Raw genomic sequence first — 15808 nt, 5'->3', positions numbered from 1 at the left:
CTATGTGATACGTTTTTAATTATTGGATACAAAAAAATGTAAATTATAATAATCAGTGAAACAAATCACATTTTTGGACTTTCAGATAACTTTGTAATAGTGAGTGGATGGGGCAAGCAGTTCTTGAAAAAGCAGCCTGAGGCTCTTCTGGAGGTATTTTTTATCTTTCTTTCTTATTTAAAAGGGTTGTCCACTATGGAGGATATACTCAGCAAGTCTTGCAGCTTGATAAATCCTAACAATGTGTATTGCACACTAGAATTCTGTTTGCTGGTTACAGCAGTCATTAATTGATCGCACATATGCAATTTGTCAATAGAATCTTTTGAGAAGCAGCTGAAACTCTAGTCGGCATATGACCGCAGCAATGCAAATCGCGTAATTGTGGTCACATGTAGAGATGAGCGAATGTCTTCGGCTCCCTCCTTAATTGGCAAGCTATAGCACTTACCGAAGAAACTGCAGCGGAAGCCGGATACCTGGAGCGCTCCGATAAGGTGCCTGGCACCGCAGCTGCATGTGTCGTGGCTGTGTTACAGTCACAACACACAGGCTCTCTATATATGTGTTGTGACTGTCACACAGCTGCGACACATGCAGCTGACACCTGATTATCAGAGCGCTCCAGGTATCCGGGCTTATGCTGCAGCTTCTTTGGTAAGCGCTATAGCTTGCCGACTAAGGTGGGAGCCAAACATGTTTGCTCATCTCTAGTCACGTGGAGACTGGTAGAAATGGCAAGTTATAGTTACGTCCATATATATTTGGACAGAGACAACATTTTTCTAATTTTGGTTAAAGACATTACCACAATGAATTTTAACCCCTTCACCCCCAAGGGTGGTTTGCACGTTAATGACCGGGCCAATTTTTACAATTCTGACCACTGTCCCTTTATGAGGTTATAACTCTGGAACGCTTCAACGGATCTTGGCGATTCTGACATTGTTTTCTCGTGAAATATTGTACTTCATGATAGTGATAAAATTTATTCGATATAATTTGCGTTTATTTGTGAAAAAAATGAATATTTTGCAAAAATTTAGAAAATTTCGCAATTTTCCAACTTTGAATTTTTATGCCCTTAAATCACAGACATATGTCATGCAAAATACTTAATAATTAACATTTCCCACATGTCTACATTACATCAGCACAATTTTGGAACCAAAATTTTTTTTTGTGACGGAGTTATAAGGGTTAAAAGTTGACCAGCAATTTCTCATTTTTACAACACCATTTTTTTTTAGGGACCACATCTCATTTGAAGTCATTTTGAGGGGTCTATATGATAGAAAATACCCAAGTGTGACACCATTCTAAAAACTGCACCCCTCAAGGTACTAAAAACCACTTTCAAGAAGTTTATTAACCCTTCAGGTGTTTCACAGAAATTTTTGGAATGTTTAAATAAAAATTAACATTTAACTTTTTTTCACAAAAAAATTATTTCAGCTCCAATTTGTTTTATTTTACCAAGGGTAACAGGAGAAAATAGACCCCAAAATTTGTTGTACAATTTGTCCTGAGTACGCTGATACCCCATATGTCGGGGTAAACCACTGTTTGGGCGCATGGCAGAGCTCGGAAGGAAAGGAGCGCCATTTGACTTTTCAATGCTAAATTGACTGGAATTGAGATGGGACGCCATGTTGCATTTGGAGAGCCCCTGATGTGCCTAAACATTGAAACCCCCCACAAGTGACACCATTTTGGAAAGTAGACCCCCTAAGGATCTTATCTAGATGTGTGGTAAGCACTTTGAACCAACAAGTGCTTCACAGAAGTTTATAATGCAGAGCCGTAAAAATAAAAAATCATATTTTTTCACAAAAATGATCTTTTCGCCCCCATTTTTTTATTTCCCCAAGGGTAAGAGAAGAAATTAGACCACAAAAGTTGTTGTGCAATTTGTCCTGAGTACGACAATACCCCATATGTGGGGGTAAACCACTGTTTGGGCGCATAGCAGAGCTCGGAAGGGAAGGAGCGCTATTTTACTTTTCAATGCAAAATTGACTGGAATTAAGATGGGATGCCATGATGCGTTTGGAGAGCCCCTGATGTGCCTAAACATTAAAAACCCCCACAAGTGACACCATTTTGGAAAGTAGACCCCCTAAGGAACTTATCTAGATGTGTTTTGAGAGCTTTGAACCCCCAAGTGTTTCACTACAGTTTATAACGCAGAGCCATGAAAATAAAAATTCTTTTTTTCTTCACAAAAATGATTTTTTAGCCCCCAGTTTTGTATTTTCACAAGGGTATCAGGATAAATTGGACCCCAAAAGTTGTTGTCCAATTTGTCCTGAGTACGCTCATACCCCATATGTGGGGGGGAACCACTGTTTGGGCGCATGACAGAGCTCGGAAGGGAAGGAGCGCTATTTGGAATGCAGACTTAAATGGATTGGTCTGCAGGCGTCACGTTGCATTTGCAGAGCCCCTGATGTACCCAAACAGTACAAACCCCCCACAAGTGACCCCATATTAGAAACTAGACCCCCCAAGGAACTTATCTAGATGTGTTGTGAGAACTTTGAACCCCCAAGTGTTTCACTACAGTTTATAACGCAGAGCCGTGAAAATAAAAATTCTTTTTTTTTTCACAAAAATGATTTTTTAGCCCCCAGTTTTGTATTTTCACAAGGGTATCAGGATAAATTGGACCCCAAAAGTTGTTGTCCAATTTGTCCTGAGTATGCTGATACCCCATATGTGGGGGGGAACCACTGTTTGGGCGCATGACAGAGCTCGGAAGGGAAGGAGCGCCATTTGGAATGCAGACTTAAATGGATTGGTCTGCAGGCGTCACGTTGCATTTGCAGAGCCCCTGATGTACCCAAACAGTACAAGCCCCCCACAAGTGACCCCATATTGGAAACTAGACCCCCCAAGGAACTTATCTAGATGTGTTGTGAGAACTTTGAACCCCCAAGTGTTTCACTACAGTTTACAACGCAGAGCCGTGAAAATAAAAAATCTTTTTTTTCCCACAAAACTTATTTTTTGGCCCCCAGTTTTGTATTTTCCCAAGGGTAGCAGGAGAAATTGGACCCCAAAAGATGATGTCCAATTTGTCCTGAGTACGCTGATACCCCATATGTTGGGGTAAACCCCTGTTTGGGCACACGGGAGAGCTCTGAAGGGAAGGAGCACTGTTTTCCTTTTTCAACGCAGAATTGGCTGGAATTCAGATCGGATGCCATGTCCCGTTTGGAGAGCCCCTGATGTGCCTAAACAGTGGAAACCCCCCAATTATAACTGAAACCCTAATCCAAACACACCCCTTACCCTAATCCCAACAGTAACCCTACCAAACTCCTCTAACCCAGACACACCAACCCTATTCCCAACCATAAATGTAATCCAAACCCTAACCCTATCTTTAGCCCCAACCCTAACTGTAGCCCCAACCCTAGCCCCAACCCTAGCCCCAACCCTAGCCCTATCACTAGCCCTAACACTAGCCGTAACACTAGCCCTAACTCTAGCCCTAACCCTAACCCTAGCCCCAACCCTAGCCCTAACCCTAGCCCTAACCCTAGCCCCAACCCTAGCCCTAACCCTAGCCCCAACCCTAGCCCTAACCCTAGCCCTAACCCTAGCCCCAACCCTAGCCCTAACCCTAGCCCTAACCCTAGCCCTAACCCTAGCCCTAACCCTTGCTCTAACCCTAACCCTAGCCCTAACTCTAGTCCTAACTCTAGCCCTAACCCTAAAGGCCCCGTCTCACTTAGCGACGCTAAAGCGATCCCGACAACGATACGACCTGTCAGGGATCGTTGCTGCGTCACTATGTGGTCGCTGGTGAGATGTCAAACAGTGAGATCTTCCCAACGATCGCTGCTGCGATCTCGCTGTTTGACATCTCACCAGCGACCTGTAGCGACCTGTACAATGATGTCACATGGGAGCTATTATGACGATTCAGTGTCTGAGTCGTCAACGAGGTCGTTGGTAAGGTGTCAAACACAGCGATGTGTGCTACCCAGCGGGACCTCAACGATCAAAAACAGGTCCAGGCCATTTCGACACGACCAGCGATCTCACAGCAGGGGCCTGGTCGCTGCTACGTGTCACACATAGCGAGATCGCTACTGAGGTCGCTGTTGCGTCACAAAACTTGTGACTCAGCAGCGATCTCGCTAGCGATCTCGCTTAGTGAGACGGGGGCTTAACCCTAACCCTAATGGGAAAATGGAAATAAATACATTTTTTTATTTTTTTATTTTTCCCTAACTAAGGGGGTCATGAAGGGGGGTTTGATTTACTTTTATAGCGGGTTTTTTAGCGGATTTTTATGATTGGCAGCCGTCACACACTGAAAGACGCTTTTCATTGCAAAAAATATTTTTTGCGTTACTACATTTTGAGAGCTGTAATTTTTCCATATTTGAGTCCACAGAGTCATGTGAGATCTTGTTTTTTGTGGGACGAGTTGACGTTTTTATTGGTTACATTTTCGGACACGTGACATTTTTTGATCGCTTTTTATTCCGATTTTTGTGACGTAGAGTGATCAAAAACCAGCTATTCATGAATTTCTTTTGGGGGAGGCGTTTATACCGTTCCGCGTTTGGTAAAATTGATAAAGCAGTTTTATTCGTCGGGTCAGTACGATTACAGCGATACCTCATTTATATCATTTTTTTTATGTTTTGGCGCTTTTATACGATAAAAACTATTTTATAGAAAAAATAATTTTGGTATCGCTTTATTCTCAGGACTATAACTTTTTTATTTTTTTGCTGATGATGCTGTATTGTGGCTCGTTTTTTGCGGGACAAGATGTCGTTTTCAGCGGTACCATGGTTATTTATATCAGTCTTTTTGATCGCGTGTTATTCCACTTTTTGTTCAGCGGTATGATAATAAAGCGTTGTTTTTTGCCTCGTTTTTTTTTCCTTACAGTGTTTACTGAAGGGGTTAACTAGTGGGGCAGTTTTATAGGTTGGGTAGTTACTAGTGTTGAGCATTCCGATACCGCAAGTATCGGGTATCGGCCGATACTTGCGGGTATCGGAATTCCGATACCGAGATCCGATACTTTTGTGGTATCGGGTATCGGTATCGAAACAACATTAATGTAAAAATGTGTAAAAGAGAGCATTAAAATAAAAAATATTGCTATACTCACCTCTCCGACGCAGCCTGCACCTTACCGAGGGAAGCGGCAGCGTTCTTTGTTTAAAATTCGCGCTTTTCTTTCCTTTACGTGAAGTCCCGGCTTGTGATTGGTTGCGTCGCAGTCACATGGGCGACGCAACCAATCACAGCAAGCCGTGACGTAATTTCAGGTCCTTAAGGATTTTAAAATTACGTCCCGGCTTTGTGATTGGTTGCGTCGCAGTCACATGGGCGACGCAACCAATCACAAGCCGTGACGTCACGGGAGGCTGGACACGCGCGCATTTTAAAATGCGTGCTTGTCCAGCCTCCCGTGACGTCCCGGCTTGTGATTGGTTGCGTCGCGGTCAACCAATCACAAGCCGGGAGGCTGGACACGCGCGCATCCTGAGAAAGAAAGAAAGAAAGCACTGGTGAACTCATCAATGCAAAAAGACCGGGGCGCCCACAGAAGACAACAGTGGTGGATGATCACAGAATAATCTGGTGAATAGAAACCCCTTCACAGCAGCCAACCAAGTGAACAACACTCTCCATGAGGTAGGCGTATCAATATCCAAATCTAGCATAAAGAGAAGACTGCATGAAAGTAAATACAGAGGGTTCACTGCACGGTGCAAGCCACTCATAAGCATCAAGAATAAAAATGCTAGACTGGACTTTGCTAAAAAAAAATCTAAAAAAGCCAGCACAGTTCTGGAAGAACATTCTTTGGACAGATGAAACCAAGATCAACCTCCACCAGAATGATGGAAAGAGAAAAGTATGGCGAAGGCGTGGTACAGCTCATGATCCAAAGCATACCACATCATCTGCAAAACACGGCAGAGGCAGTGTGATGGTTGGGCATGCATGGCTGCCAGTGGCACTGGGTCAATAGTGTTTATTGATGATGTGACACAGGACAGAAGCAGCCAAATGAATTCTGAGGTATTCAGAGCCATACTGTGTGCTCAGATCCAGCCAAATGCAGCCAAACTGGTGGGTCGGTATTTCATACTACAGATGGACAATGACCCAAAACATAAAGCCAAAGCAACCAAGGAGTTTATTAAAGCAAAGAAGTGGAATATTCTTAAATGGCCAAGTCAGTCACCTGATCTCAACCCAATTGAGCATGCATTTCACTTGTTAAAGACTAAACTTCAGACAGAAAGGCCCACAAACAAACAGCAACTGAAAATCACCGCAGTGAAGGCCTGGCAGAGCATCAAAAAGGAGGAAACACAACATCTGGTGATGTCAATGAGTTCAAGACTTCAGGCAGTCATTGCCAACAAAGGGTTTTCAACCTAGTACTAAAAATGAACAAATTTATTTAAAATTATCTAATCTGTCCAATTACTTTTGGTCCCTTTAAAAACAGGGTGGCACATGTTAAGGAACTGAAACTCCTAAACCCTTCATCCAATTTTAATGTGGATACCTTCAAATGAAAGCTGAAAGTCTGAACTTCAACTGCATCTGAATTGTTTTGTTTAAAATTCATTGTGGTAATGTCTATAACCAAAATTGAAAAAATGTTGTCTCTTTCCAAATATACAGTATATGGACGTAACTGTAAGCCAAATCCAAACTATCTATACATTGCACACAAATGGGCGACTTATTTAAGATCTGTAATGTGTTGTATTTAGAAGATTCAGCGAAAATACGAAGCATATCTATATATGATAATACATTGGAAATAAGGAAATGGCAACAACATCCAAAGTGAATGTATAGAAGAGAATTGTAAAGCAAATCAATACTTGATGTGTTCGCCCTTTGTCTTCAAAACAGCTTCAAAGTTCTTCTAGGTACACTTTCAAAAAGTCAGCAATTTGTTTAGAATTGTAGTGTATGAGTAGCGAAATATACCAAACGAGTGATAATAATCAGCATTTTCATATAGTATGTAGGTTGAAACAATGTCATTGACTGAAACAGAAACAGCTGTATAAAAGGCTTAGAACTGGGTGAGAAACAGCAAAACTCTATTACAAAAGGAGTTACTGAAGGCAGTTAAATGTAATTACATCTGAGGAACAGCAACAAGACACAAGGTTGTTACAATGCATCAGCAAGGTCTCTCCCAGGCACAGATTTCAAAACAGATTTTGATTTTAAAGAAACACTGGCATCAATGTTTATATCTTCTTTATATTGAAATCATCATATTATATAGCACTGTGTACTTACAATTGCTCTTTTTGTCTTTCTACCCAGCTAATTCTGCTCCTTTCCCTGCTCTATGTAGAAACAGGAAATCTCTTGTCCCTGTAGAAATCATTCCTCTCTTCAACTCCTGTCCTACCTGCTGATCCACCCCTCCTCCTTGCCATTGACTTCTGCAGTAACTGATGAGCCATGCAGGCAAAATGTACCTCCTGTTTCTCCTCGGCTGCTGCATGCAGTCCTTCACGTGGATGACGCAATCCCTTTGAGGTATTGTGCCTGCGCAGTCAAATGGTTTCTCGCAGGTGCGCACTTCTGCTTTTTGGCTTTGCACACAGTTGGGCAAAGCATACTGTGCACGCACGAGAAACCATTTGACTGCGCGGGCGCGATATCGCACAGCGATCTGTGTCATCCATGTCAAGGACAGCGTGCAGCAGCTGAGGAGAGGGGTGGAGTGAGAGAACCGAAGCCACGTCCATCGGACCGGACGGACCCTATTAGCATACATCGCGGGAGAAATATAAAAGGTTTTTATGGGTGATACATGGGGAGTCAGGGGGTTACATAAGTAATTAGGGAATGCATAGCTGGCACTGTATAAAATGATATTTTTAGCTGGTAGGACAGAAAAGTGGTCACAGGTTTCCTTTAAAATGTGCTGTTCAAGTTGCGTTGGAGAAGCACCAAGACTTAGGAAACCTTGAGGACCATGGTCACAATAGTAGCCAAGGAAGCTTAGTGCAGCCGATGTAAGACACATTTTTCTTATCTCTCTTTAAAGTTGAATGATATCCAGCAGTGATATCAGCTCAGAACTGGCAGAAGCCAATTGGACATAGCTGCACCCATCTACTGTTCCGAGATGTTTGGCGAGAAGTGGTCTTAATGTAAGAATTGTGGCCAAAAACCCATACCCTTAACATGGAAAGGCCAAGCAATTCAACTATGGGGTACAGAGGTACAGAAAAATTACAGCAGCTGTTCTGGACTGATGATTCAAAATATGAAACATTTAGCTGTAACAGAAGGCAGTTTTTTCACCAAAGGGCTGGAGAGCGGTACAATGATAAGTGTTTGCAGACAACAGTGAATGTGGAGGTTCCTTGGAAGTTAGAGACTGCATTTCATCAAATGGAGTTTAGGACTTAGTCAGGACTAATGGCATATTCAATACTGAGAAATACAGGCAGAAATTATCCATCATGCAATACCATCAGGGGAATGTCAGACTGGCTCCAAATTTATTATGAAGCAGGACAGTGACCCCTAATATTCAGTCAGTGTCAGTAAGAACTAGCTTTAGTGCAAGGAAGAGCAAGGATTCCTGGAAGTAGTGATATGGCCCCCAAAAAGCTCTGATCTCAACATTACTGATGCTATCTGGGATTACATAAAGAGACAGGAGGATTTTCACAAGCCTACAGCTACAGAAAGTCGGTGGTTAGTTCTCCAAGATTTTTGGAACAACCTTCTTGCCAAGTTCCATCAAAAACTGAGAGCAAGAGTACCAAGAAGAATTGATGCTCTGATGCTGTTTGGAAGACAAAGTGTGGTCGCACCAAAAATTGAATTGATTTAGATTTCTATTTGTTCATTTGCATTTTGTTAATTGATTACAATAAACAATTAACACTTTTCTTTTAGAAATCATTCTTACTTTGAAACATTTTTTTTCCTAACGTGCCTAAAACTTGGGCTCAGTACTGAACATTATTAAAATAGATCCATCATAGATTTGGTGAAGTTGGTGTTACTTTGAAAATCCTTGTAAGAATGGTGGTATAATCCTTTGTTAACCTTTACCTGCTGTATATCAAAATGATTATTTTATGAGTCCAGCACTGATCACACCAAGACAACCCATTTAAGCTTTTTTTTGCATGTAAAAACCTTAAAAGAATAGTATTTTTAGAGTTCCCTCTTAATTCTACCCTCTATTAATGTAACTACTTTACCTTAAAGGGTAACTACAGTAATCTTCTATATATTTGTAAACTGACATAATGGCTCATTAGAACCTCTGTAGTTCCATACACTGCTCTGCTGCTGAGTGCTTCTGCCCCATGTTTTGGGGAATCTCAGCAGCCTATACCCCAATCAATCAGCTTTACTAAACAATGACTACAACATATCAAAATAGGGTCTTTCCAATTTTATACAGATTCTAAAATGAAACATTAGTTAACAACCTAATGCAGTGCTTTATTTCGAAAAAAGAAAAGTCAGTTTATTTCATTGTATCAATGTGGAAATTAATGGGTGTCCTTATTAACAGCTCCGAGTTGTAGATTAAAATAAAAAGTCATCTACACTTACCTCCCAGATCTGTGGCACTCATCCTCTCTCAACCCAGTCTCCTGACATAGTCAATGCAGCCAATCACAGTTATGTCTGAGTGTAAAAACTATGTGACCAGACCCTCCACCCCCACCCCTCTAACCTTAAATGCCTCTGTCATGATTCACAGCAGCATCTGCGAGGATAAACTGTTGCAAACAGAGCTAGCTCTGATTGCAGCAGTCACTCTCACCTTAAAGGGGATAGGAGTGGCTAAGGCTAAGATCACATTTGCGCATGTGTCCGCAGCGTATCGTCTGCATGTGCCAACGGATGCAAAAACACATGCAAACGCATGTGTACGCGGCAATTTTATCCGCATGCTCTTAAGCATGTTGTCAAAAAACACTGCAATTGCATGCATTTGTATGCATTTTTGCATGCATTTGCATTGTTTATGCGCATGCATATGGTATTTTTCCAATGGGCATGGCTTATGAGTTTTCTATATTGTGAGGTAGTGACCCCTATTACAGCTAGGGGGCGCTGCTTGTACTCTCCAGGATGCGCACGGAGGCGTAGTAAGGCTATGAGGGCGTATGGCAGTCACAGGTGTGGCTGTGATTAGAATGGTGAAGCAGTGACTGATTAAGAGCCCTGTAATAGAGGAGGAGGTGTGTCAGTGTTGAGATTGGAAGCAGACAGAGCAGTTGTCTGCAGAACTCTTTCTATGTGGAACAACACAGGGGAAAAAGGAACCAAAGGGACTGACACCCGGCGCCTTGGGCTGTCTTATGTTTAACCGGCTGCAATCCGGAGGATAAAGAGTGCAGTGCACTACGTGAGTACAGAGACTTGGTACCAGCATGCGGTCGCCCAGGGAAACTGGACAGAGGGAAGTCCGGCCTGTTTATTGACTGCAAACTAAAGCCATGTATTTCTAAAGGACTGTATGAAGAAGCCATGTATTGTATAGACTGTGTGAAGTAACACAATAAAGGAACGTTTTGTTTGTACTTGCTTGGATCACTGCCGATTCACTGCATATGGTCCTACCGCTGCCTTACAATATATAGAGATACTGCACAGCTGAAATACACTTCTTTGGATGCTGTAGCTGCTGCAAGATGGATTCAATCTGAATTTGGATTCATCTTTGAAATTGGCTTTTGCTTTCACTGTGGCTTGTGAGGAAGAAAGGAGACGAGAAAGATGGAGATGACGTCGTCGTCGCTTTTGGAAACACCCCATTGTTGAACTCCGACATAGCCGTGGAGCCTACCACTCATTGTACACAGAGCTTCGTGAAAACCCGGCTACATTTTTTGACTACACCAGGATGTCGGAACAGAGCTTCGATGACTTGCTGCAACATGTCCGAGGATCCAACAGCAGGCAGACACACAACTCTGTAGAGCAATTCCTGCTGAGGAACATCTGTTCGTGACCATAAGGTACGTAATTTTGAACAACAAACACCTGTCGTTGCTATTATTGTTAGAAAAGCCATGTATTGATTTATTTGTTCCTTTGTCTGTTCCACTGATTCCTGGCTACCGGAGAGACCTTAAGATCTCTACATTTTCAGTTTAGGATCGGACTGTCCACCCTTTCTGGGATTGTTAGAGACACCTGCCGTGCATTGTGTGACATTCTGCATGCATAATTCCTCCCTAAACCCACAGCTGAACTGTGTGTGGGCTGTGGACAGCAAACATAATCGGATTCTGAAACCTGCAGGAAGTGGATCCGAATACTTCAATTATAAAAAATACTTTTCAATTGTTCTCATGGCGATTGCAGATGCAGATTGTCGATTTTTCGCCTTTAACGTTGGCTCATTTAGATGAGGAAATGACTCACAGACTTTCAAAAACTCTGACTTGGGACAACGATTGTATGGGAATGATTTTAATTTTCCACCGCCACAACCTCTTCCTAACACTGAAGGACTGCCAATGCCATTTGTTATGGTTGGGGATGAGGCCTTTCAAATGTGTGCCAACCTAATCAAACCATACTCAAGTCGGGACTTGAGTCACACAAAAAGGATTTTCAACAACCTTGTGTGTGCCTTTGGTTTGCTGGCATCTAAATGGTGCATTTTGAGAACAGCCATCAATCTAAAATAGAGACAATTGATGAGGCTGTGAAAGCATGTGTTCTGCATAACTACATCCTATCCTTTGAACTTGAGGAAACAGTTAATACCACATTGCAGGATTACCAACATCACTCTCTGAGGACTTCTGTCGAAGTTGCCCAAATGAGGGATACATTTGCAGCCTATTTTATTTCTGATATTGGACGTGTGTCATGGCAAGATGAAATGGTTTAACCTGTAAATAAAATGTACCTGTAATGTTACAGTTGTGGCCAAAAGTATTGACACCCCTGCAATTCTGTCAGATAATACTCAGTTTCTTCCTGAAAATGATTGCAAACACAAATTCTTTGTTATTATTATCTTCATTTAATTTGTCTTAAATGAAAAAACACAAAAAGAATTGTCCTAAAGCCAAATTAGATATAATTCCACACCAAACATAAAAAAGTGGGTGGACAAAAGTATCGGCACTGTTCGAAAAATCATGTGATGCTTCTCTAATTTGTGTAATTAACAGCACCTATAACTTACCTGTGGCACCTAACAGATGTTGGCAATAACTAAATCACACTTGCATCCAGTTGACATGGATTAAAGTTGACTCAACCTCTGTCCTGTGTCCTTGTGTGTACCACATTGAGCTTGGAGAAACGAAAGAAGACCAAAGAACTGTTTGAGGACTTGAGAAAACAAATTGTGAGGAACCATGAGCAATCTCAAGGCTACAAGTCCATCTCCAAAAACCTGAATGTTCCTGTGTCTACCGTGCGCAGTGTCATCAAGAAATTTAAAGCCCATGGCACTGTGGCTAACCTCCCTAGATGTGGACGGAAAAGAAAAATTGACAAGAGATTTCAACGCAAGATTGTGCGGATGTTGGATAAAGAACCTTGACTAGCATCCAAACAAGTTCAAGCTGCCCTGCAGTCCGAGGGTACAACAGTGTCAACCCGTACTATTGGCGGTGTCTGAATGAAAAGGGACTGTGTGGTAGGAGACCCAGGAAGACCCCACTTCTTACCCTGAGACTTAAAAAAGCCAGGCTGGAGTTTGCCAAAACTTACCTGAAAAAGCCTAAATTGTTTTGGAAGAATGTTCTCTGGTCAGATGAGACAAAAGTAGAGCTTTTTGGGCAAAGGCATCAACATAGAGTTTACAGGAGAAAAAAAGAGGCATTCAAAGAAAAGAACACAGTCCCTACAGTCAAACATGGCGGAGGTTCCCTGATGTTTTGGGGTTGCTTTGCTGCCTCTGGCACTGGACTTCTTGACCGTTTGCATGGCATTATGAAGTCTGAAGACTACCAATAAATTTTGCAGCATAATGTAGGGCCCAGTGTGAGAAAGCTGGGTCTCCCTCAGAGGTCATGGGTCTTCCAGCAGGACAATGACCCAAAACACACTTCAAAAAGCACTAGAAAATGGTTTGAGAGAAAGCACTGGAGACTTCTATGGTGGCCATCAATGAGTCCAGACCGGAATCTCATAGAACACCTGTGGAGAGATCTAAAAATGGCAGTTTGGAGAAGGCACCTTTCAAATATCAGAGACCTGGAGCAGTTTGCCAAAGAAGAATGGTCTAAAATTTCAGCAAAGCCTTGTAAGAAACTCATTGATGGTTATCGGAAGTGGTTGGTCACAGTTATTTGGGCTAAAGGTTGTGCAACCAAGTATTAGGCTGTGGGTGCCAATACTTTTGTCTGGACCATTTTTGGAGTTTTGTGTGAAATGATCAATGTTTTGCTCTTTGCTTCATTCTCTTTTGTGTTTTTCATTTAAGACAAATTAAATGAAGATAATAATACCAAAGAATTTGTGATTGCAATAATTTTCAGGAAGAAACTGAGTATTATCTGACAGAATTGCAGGGGTGTCAATACTTTTGGCCACAACTGTATATACCTGTAATGTTAAGTACCTGTAATGTTATGTACCTGTAATGTTTTCTGACCCTAATATTAACACCTTGACTGTAACTTGCATAATAAACACCTTAACTGTTACACCCGTTAATACTTCACTCAACAATACACACATGGGTAAATAAAGAGATAAAGAAAACACAGTGAGACCGGTATTGTGAATCAAAAATTTTTTTACTGACAAAAAGAAATAATTTACAATTTTTATGAAAAAAGGAAAAATGATTATTTACTTTTGGGGTCTGAGGGAGGGAGTAACATGGTGGACCAGGGGGGTGTCGGGGTGTGATGGTAGGTTAAGAGTGGTTGGGGAAGTTGTTACAGGGGAAGTGGGAGAAAATTGAGGATTGGGTCAGACACAGTGGGGAAGAGGACACATTAGAAGTGGAAAACAAGTTGGAAGGGATTGACACATTGGAAGGGAAAGAACTATGCGGAGGTGTGGACAGACTAGAAAACACAGACAGATCAGGAGGTAAGGGTTGAGGGGGTATGTTTAATTTTTTTTCCCGATTTGTCTCCTCTGGGACTTTGCTTTTGCTGCTTTTTTTCTGGTGCTGAATTGGTGTAGTAGAAGTGTGGGCTGATGCACTCGGCTTGATGGTGGAACAGGACAGCTGGGCTGCTGCAGTAGGCTGCGTGGTGGTGGATGTGGATGGCTGGGCTGCTGCACTCAGCTGCATGGTGAAGATGGGTATTCTAGGCAATGTAATGTCCAGCGGTGGTGGTGGTAGATAAGTCCCGTGGCGAGTCAGTGCTGGCGGATTCTGCCACAGCTGTTGTCCTGGAGCTTGATGCCCTTTAGGGAAAGAACTTTGTGCCTGCTGCTGATATTGGGACTGCTACATGGCCTTCGTATATGCATCCTGACAGGCCTTCATCACAAACAGCTGGAGATCAGGACTAAGGTTTTCCTTCACGCCCCATTCTATAGTGGAAAAATAATGTTGCGCCGGTCTATTAAGGTCACCCTCCAGGCATTCAATGCGTTTGTGGACTTCCTGGAAGTGTTCACATGAGTGAACTCACTCTCCATTCTATGCACAACCGCCTTCATCCCAGCCTGTAAGACCGAGCTTAAGTGAATAAACTCGGGCTTGACTGACCTCTCCCTGGTCCTCTGTCGCTGGCGAGCAGACCCAAGTAAAGTAGTGGCAGAGGGCTGGGAGAGGGGAAAACGAGAAGGACCGGCTTCCTGTTCCCCAGCCTGTGAAGCCTGCCTGGCTGCTGCATCGCTGGTGGATGATTGGGATGGTGCTGTTTCGCTGGCTGGTTGATGAGGGGCCGCTCCAACAGAAAATGATCCAGGTTTGAAAGTGCTGCTCCAGGTTTTGTGTGGAAATGAAATAAAAAAAGATTATTACAAAAAAGAAAAAAATTAAATAATAGTGAAAGACAACGCAAAAGATACTCACGTTCGCGGAGCAACCGCTGGCTTCAGAAAAGAAAGCTGGTTATGATACTTGTATTTTCTGATTTTTCGAGCTGCACCACTTCGAACTCGAATCTCCTCTCTCCTGTCCCTATTGAAGCGACCCTTCATCGAACGCCAACGAACGTTTACTTTCTTCTCTGTGAAGGGGGAAGAAAAAAAAATTGTTAAAAGACAGCAACATTTACAGAAAAACAGACGCGGCAAAATTGCAATACTTACCTAAATCCTTTCTGACTTTTGGCGTTGCATGGTCCCAATCATCCAGCAGCGATCTGGCTACTTCATCCCAGAGTCGTCGGGGGTCCCACAGCGCTGCTCGTTCTTACTCAAATTAAATAAGGACATCATTATCGATATCACGTTGTCCTTCCTCACATTGTGGAACCTACAGATGAAATACAGAAAAAGAATTTGTAAGTAAAACTGAAAACAAATTCAATTACAACTCTGATAAAGGCTACTTACTTTCCTCCTCAGCAACTTGAGGCTAACGACCCTGGGAAGAATAATTTCCACTAGACTTCTCCTGCTCTTCTGCAGTGTCAGGTACCTGTAAAGAAAATACATGATTTAATACATGTCTAGAATTGACAGTCAATACATAACAATCAGTAAATTAAATGTGATTACATAATCTGTGTCATGGCCACTTTCGGAATCTTCAGTGGATGTTGTAAGAGCAGGCAGCAGTCAAGTGAAACACTAGAGAGAAAAAAAAAGACAAATGTAACTTGGTAAAAGCCAACAATTTAGCACAAAAAAAATGGAAACCACTCAA

At 42.3% G+C, this 15808-nt stretch overlaps 1 protein-coding gene across 1 annotated transcript in view; it reads left to right on the top strand.

Annotated features, from left to right (window-relative positions):
* Positions 1–15808, top strand: part of MASP1 (MBL associated serine protease 1) — a 258790-nt gene that overhangs the window by 213476 nt on the left and 29506 nt on the right. The window contains exon 14 of the mRNA XM_077290264.1: positions 86–153. Within this exon, the coding sequence (XP_077146379.1) occupies positions 86–153 (68 nt within the window). The remainder of the gene's footprint in view (positions 1–85; positions 154–15808) is intronic.

The sequence above is a fragment of the Ranitomeya variabilis genome, chromosome 2 (assembly GCF_051348905.1).
Source record: "Ranitomeya variabilis isolate aRanVar5 chromosome 2, aRanVar5.hap1, whole genome shotgun sequence".
NCBI classification, from domain to species: domain Eukaryota; kingdom Metazoa; phylum Chordata; class Amphibia; order Anura; family Dendrobatidae; genus Ranitomeya; species Ranitomeya variabilis.
This window is presented reverse-complemented; position numbering and strand designations above follow the sequence as displayed.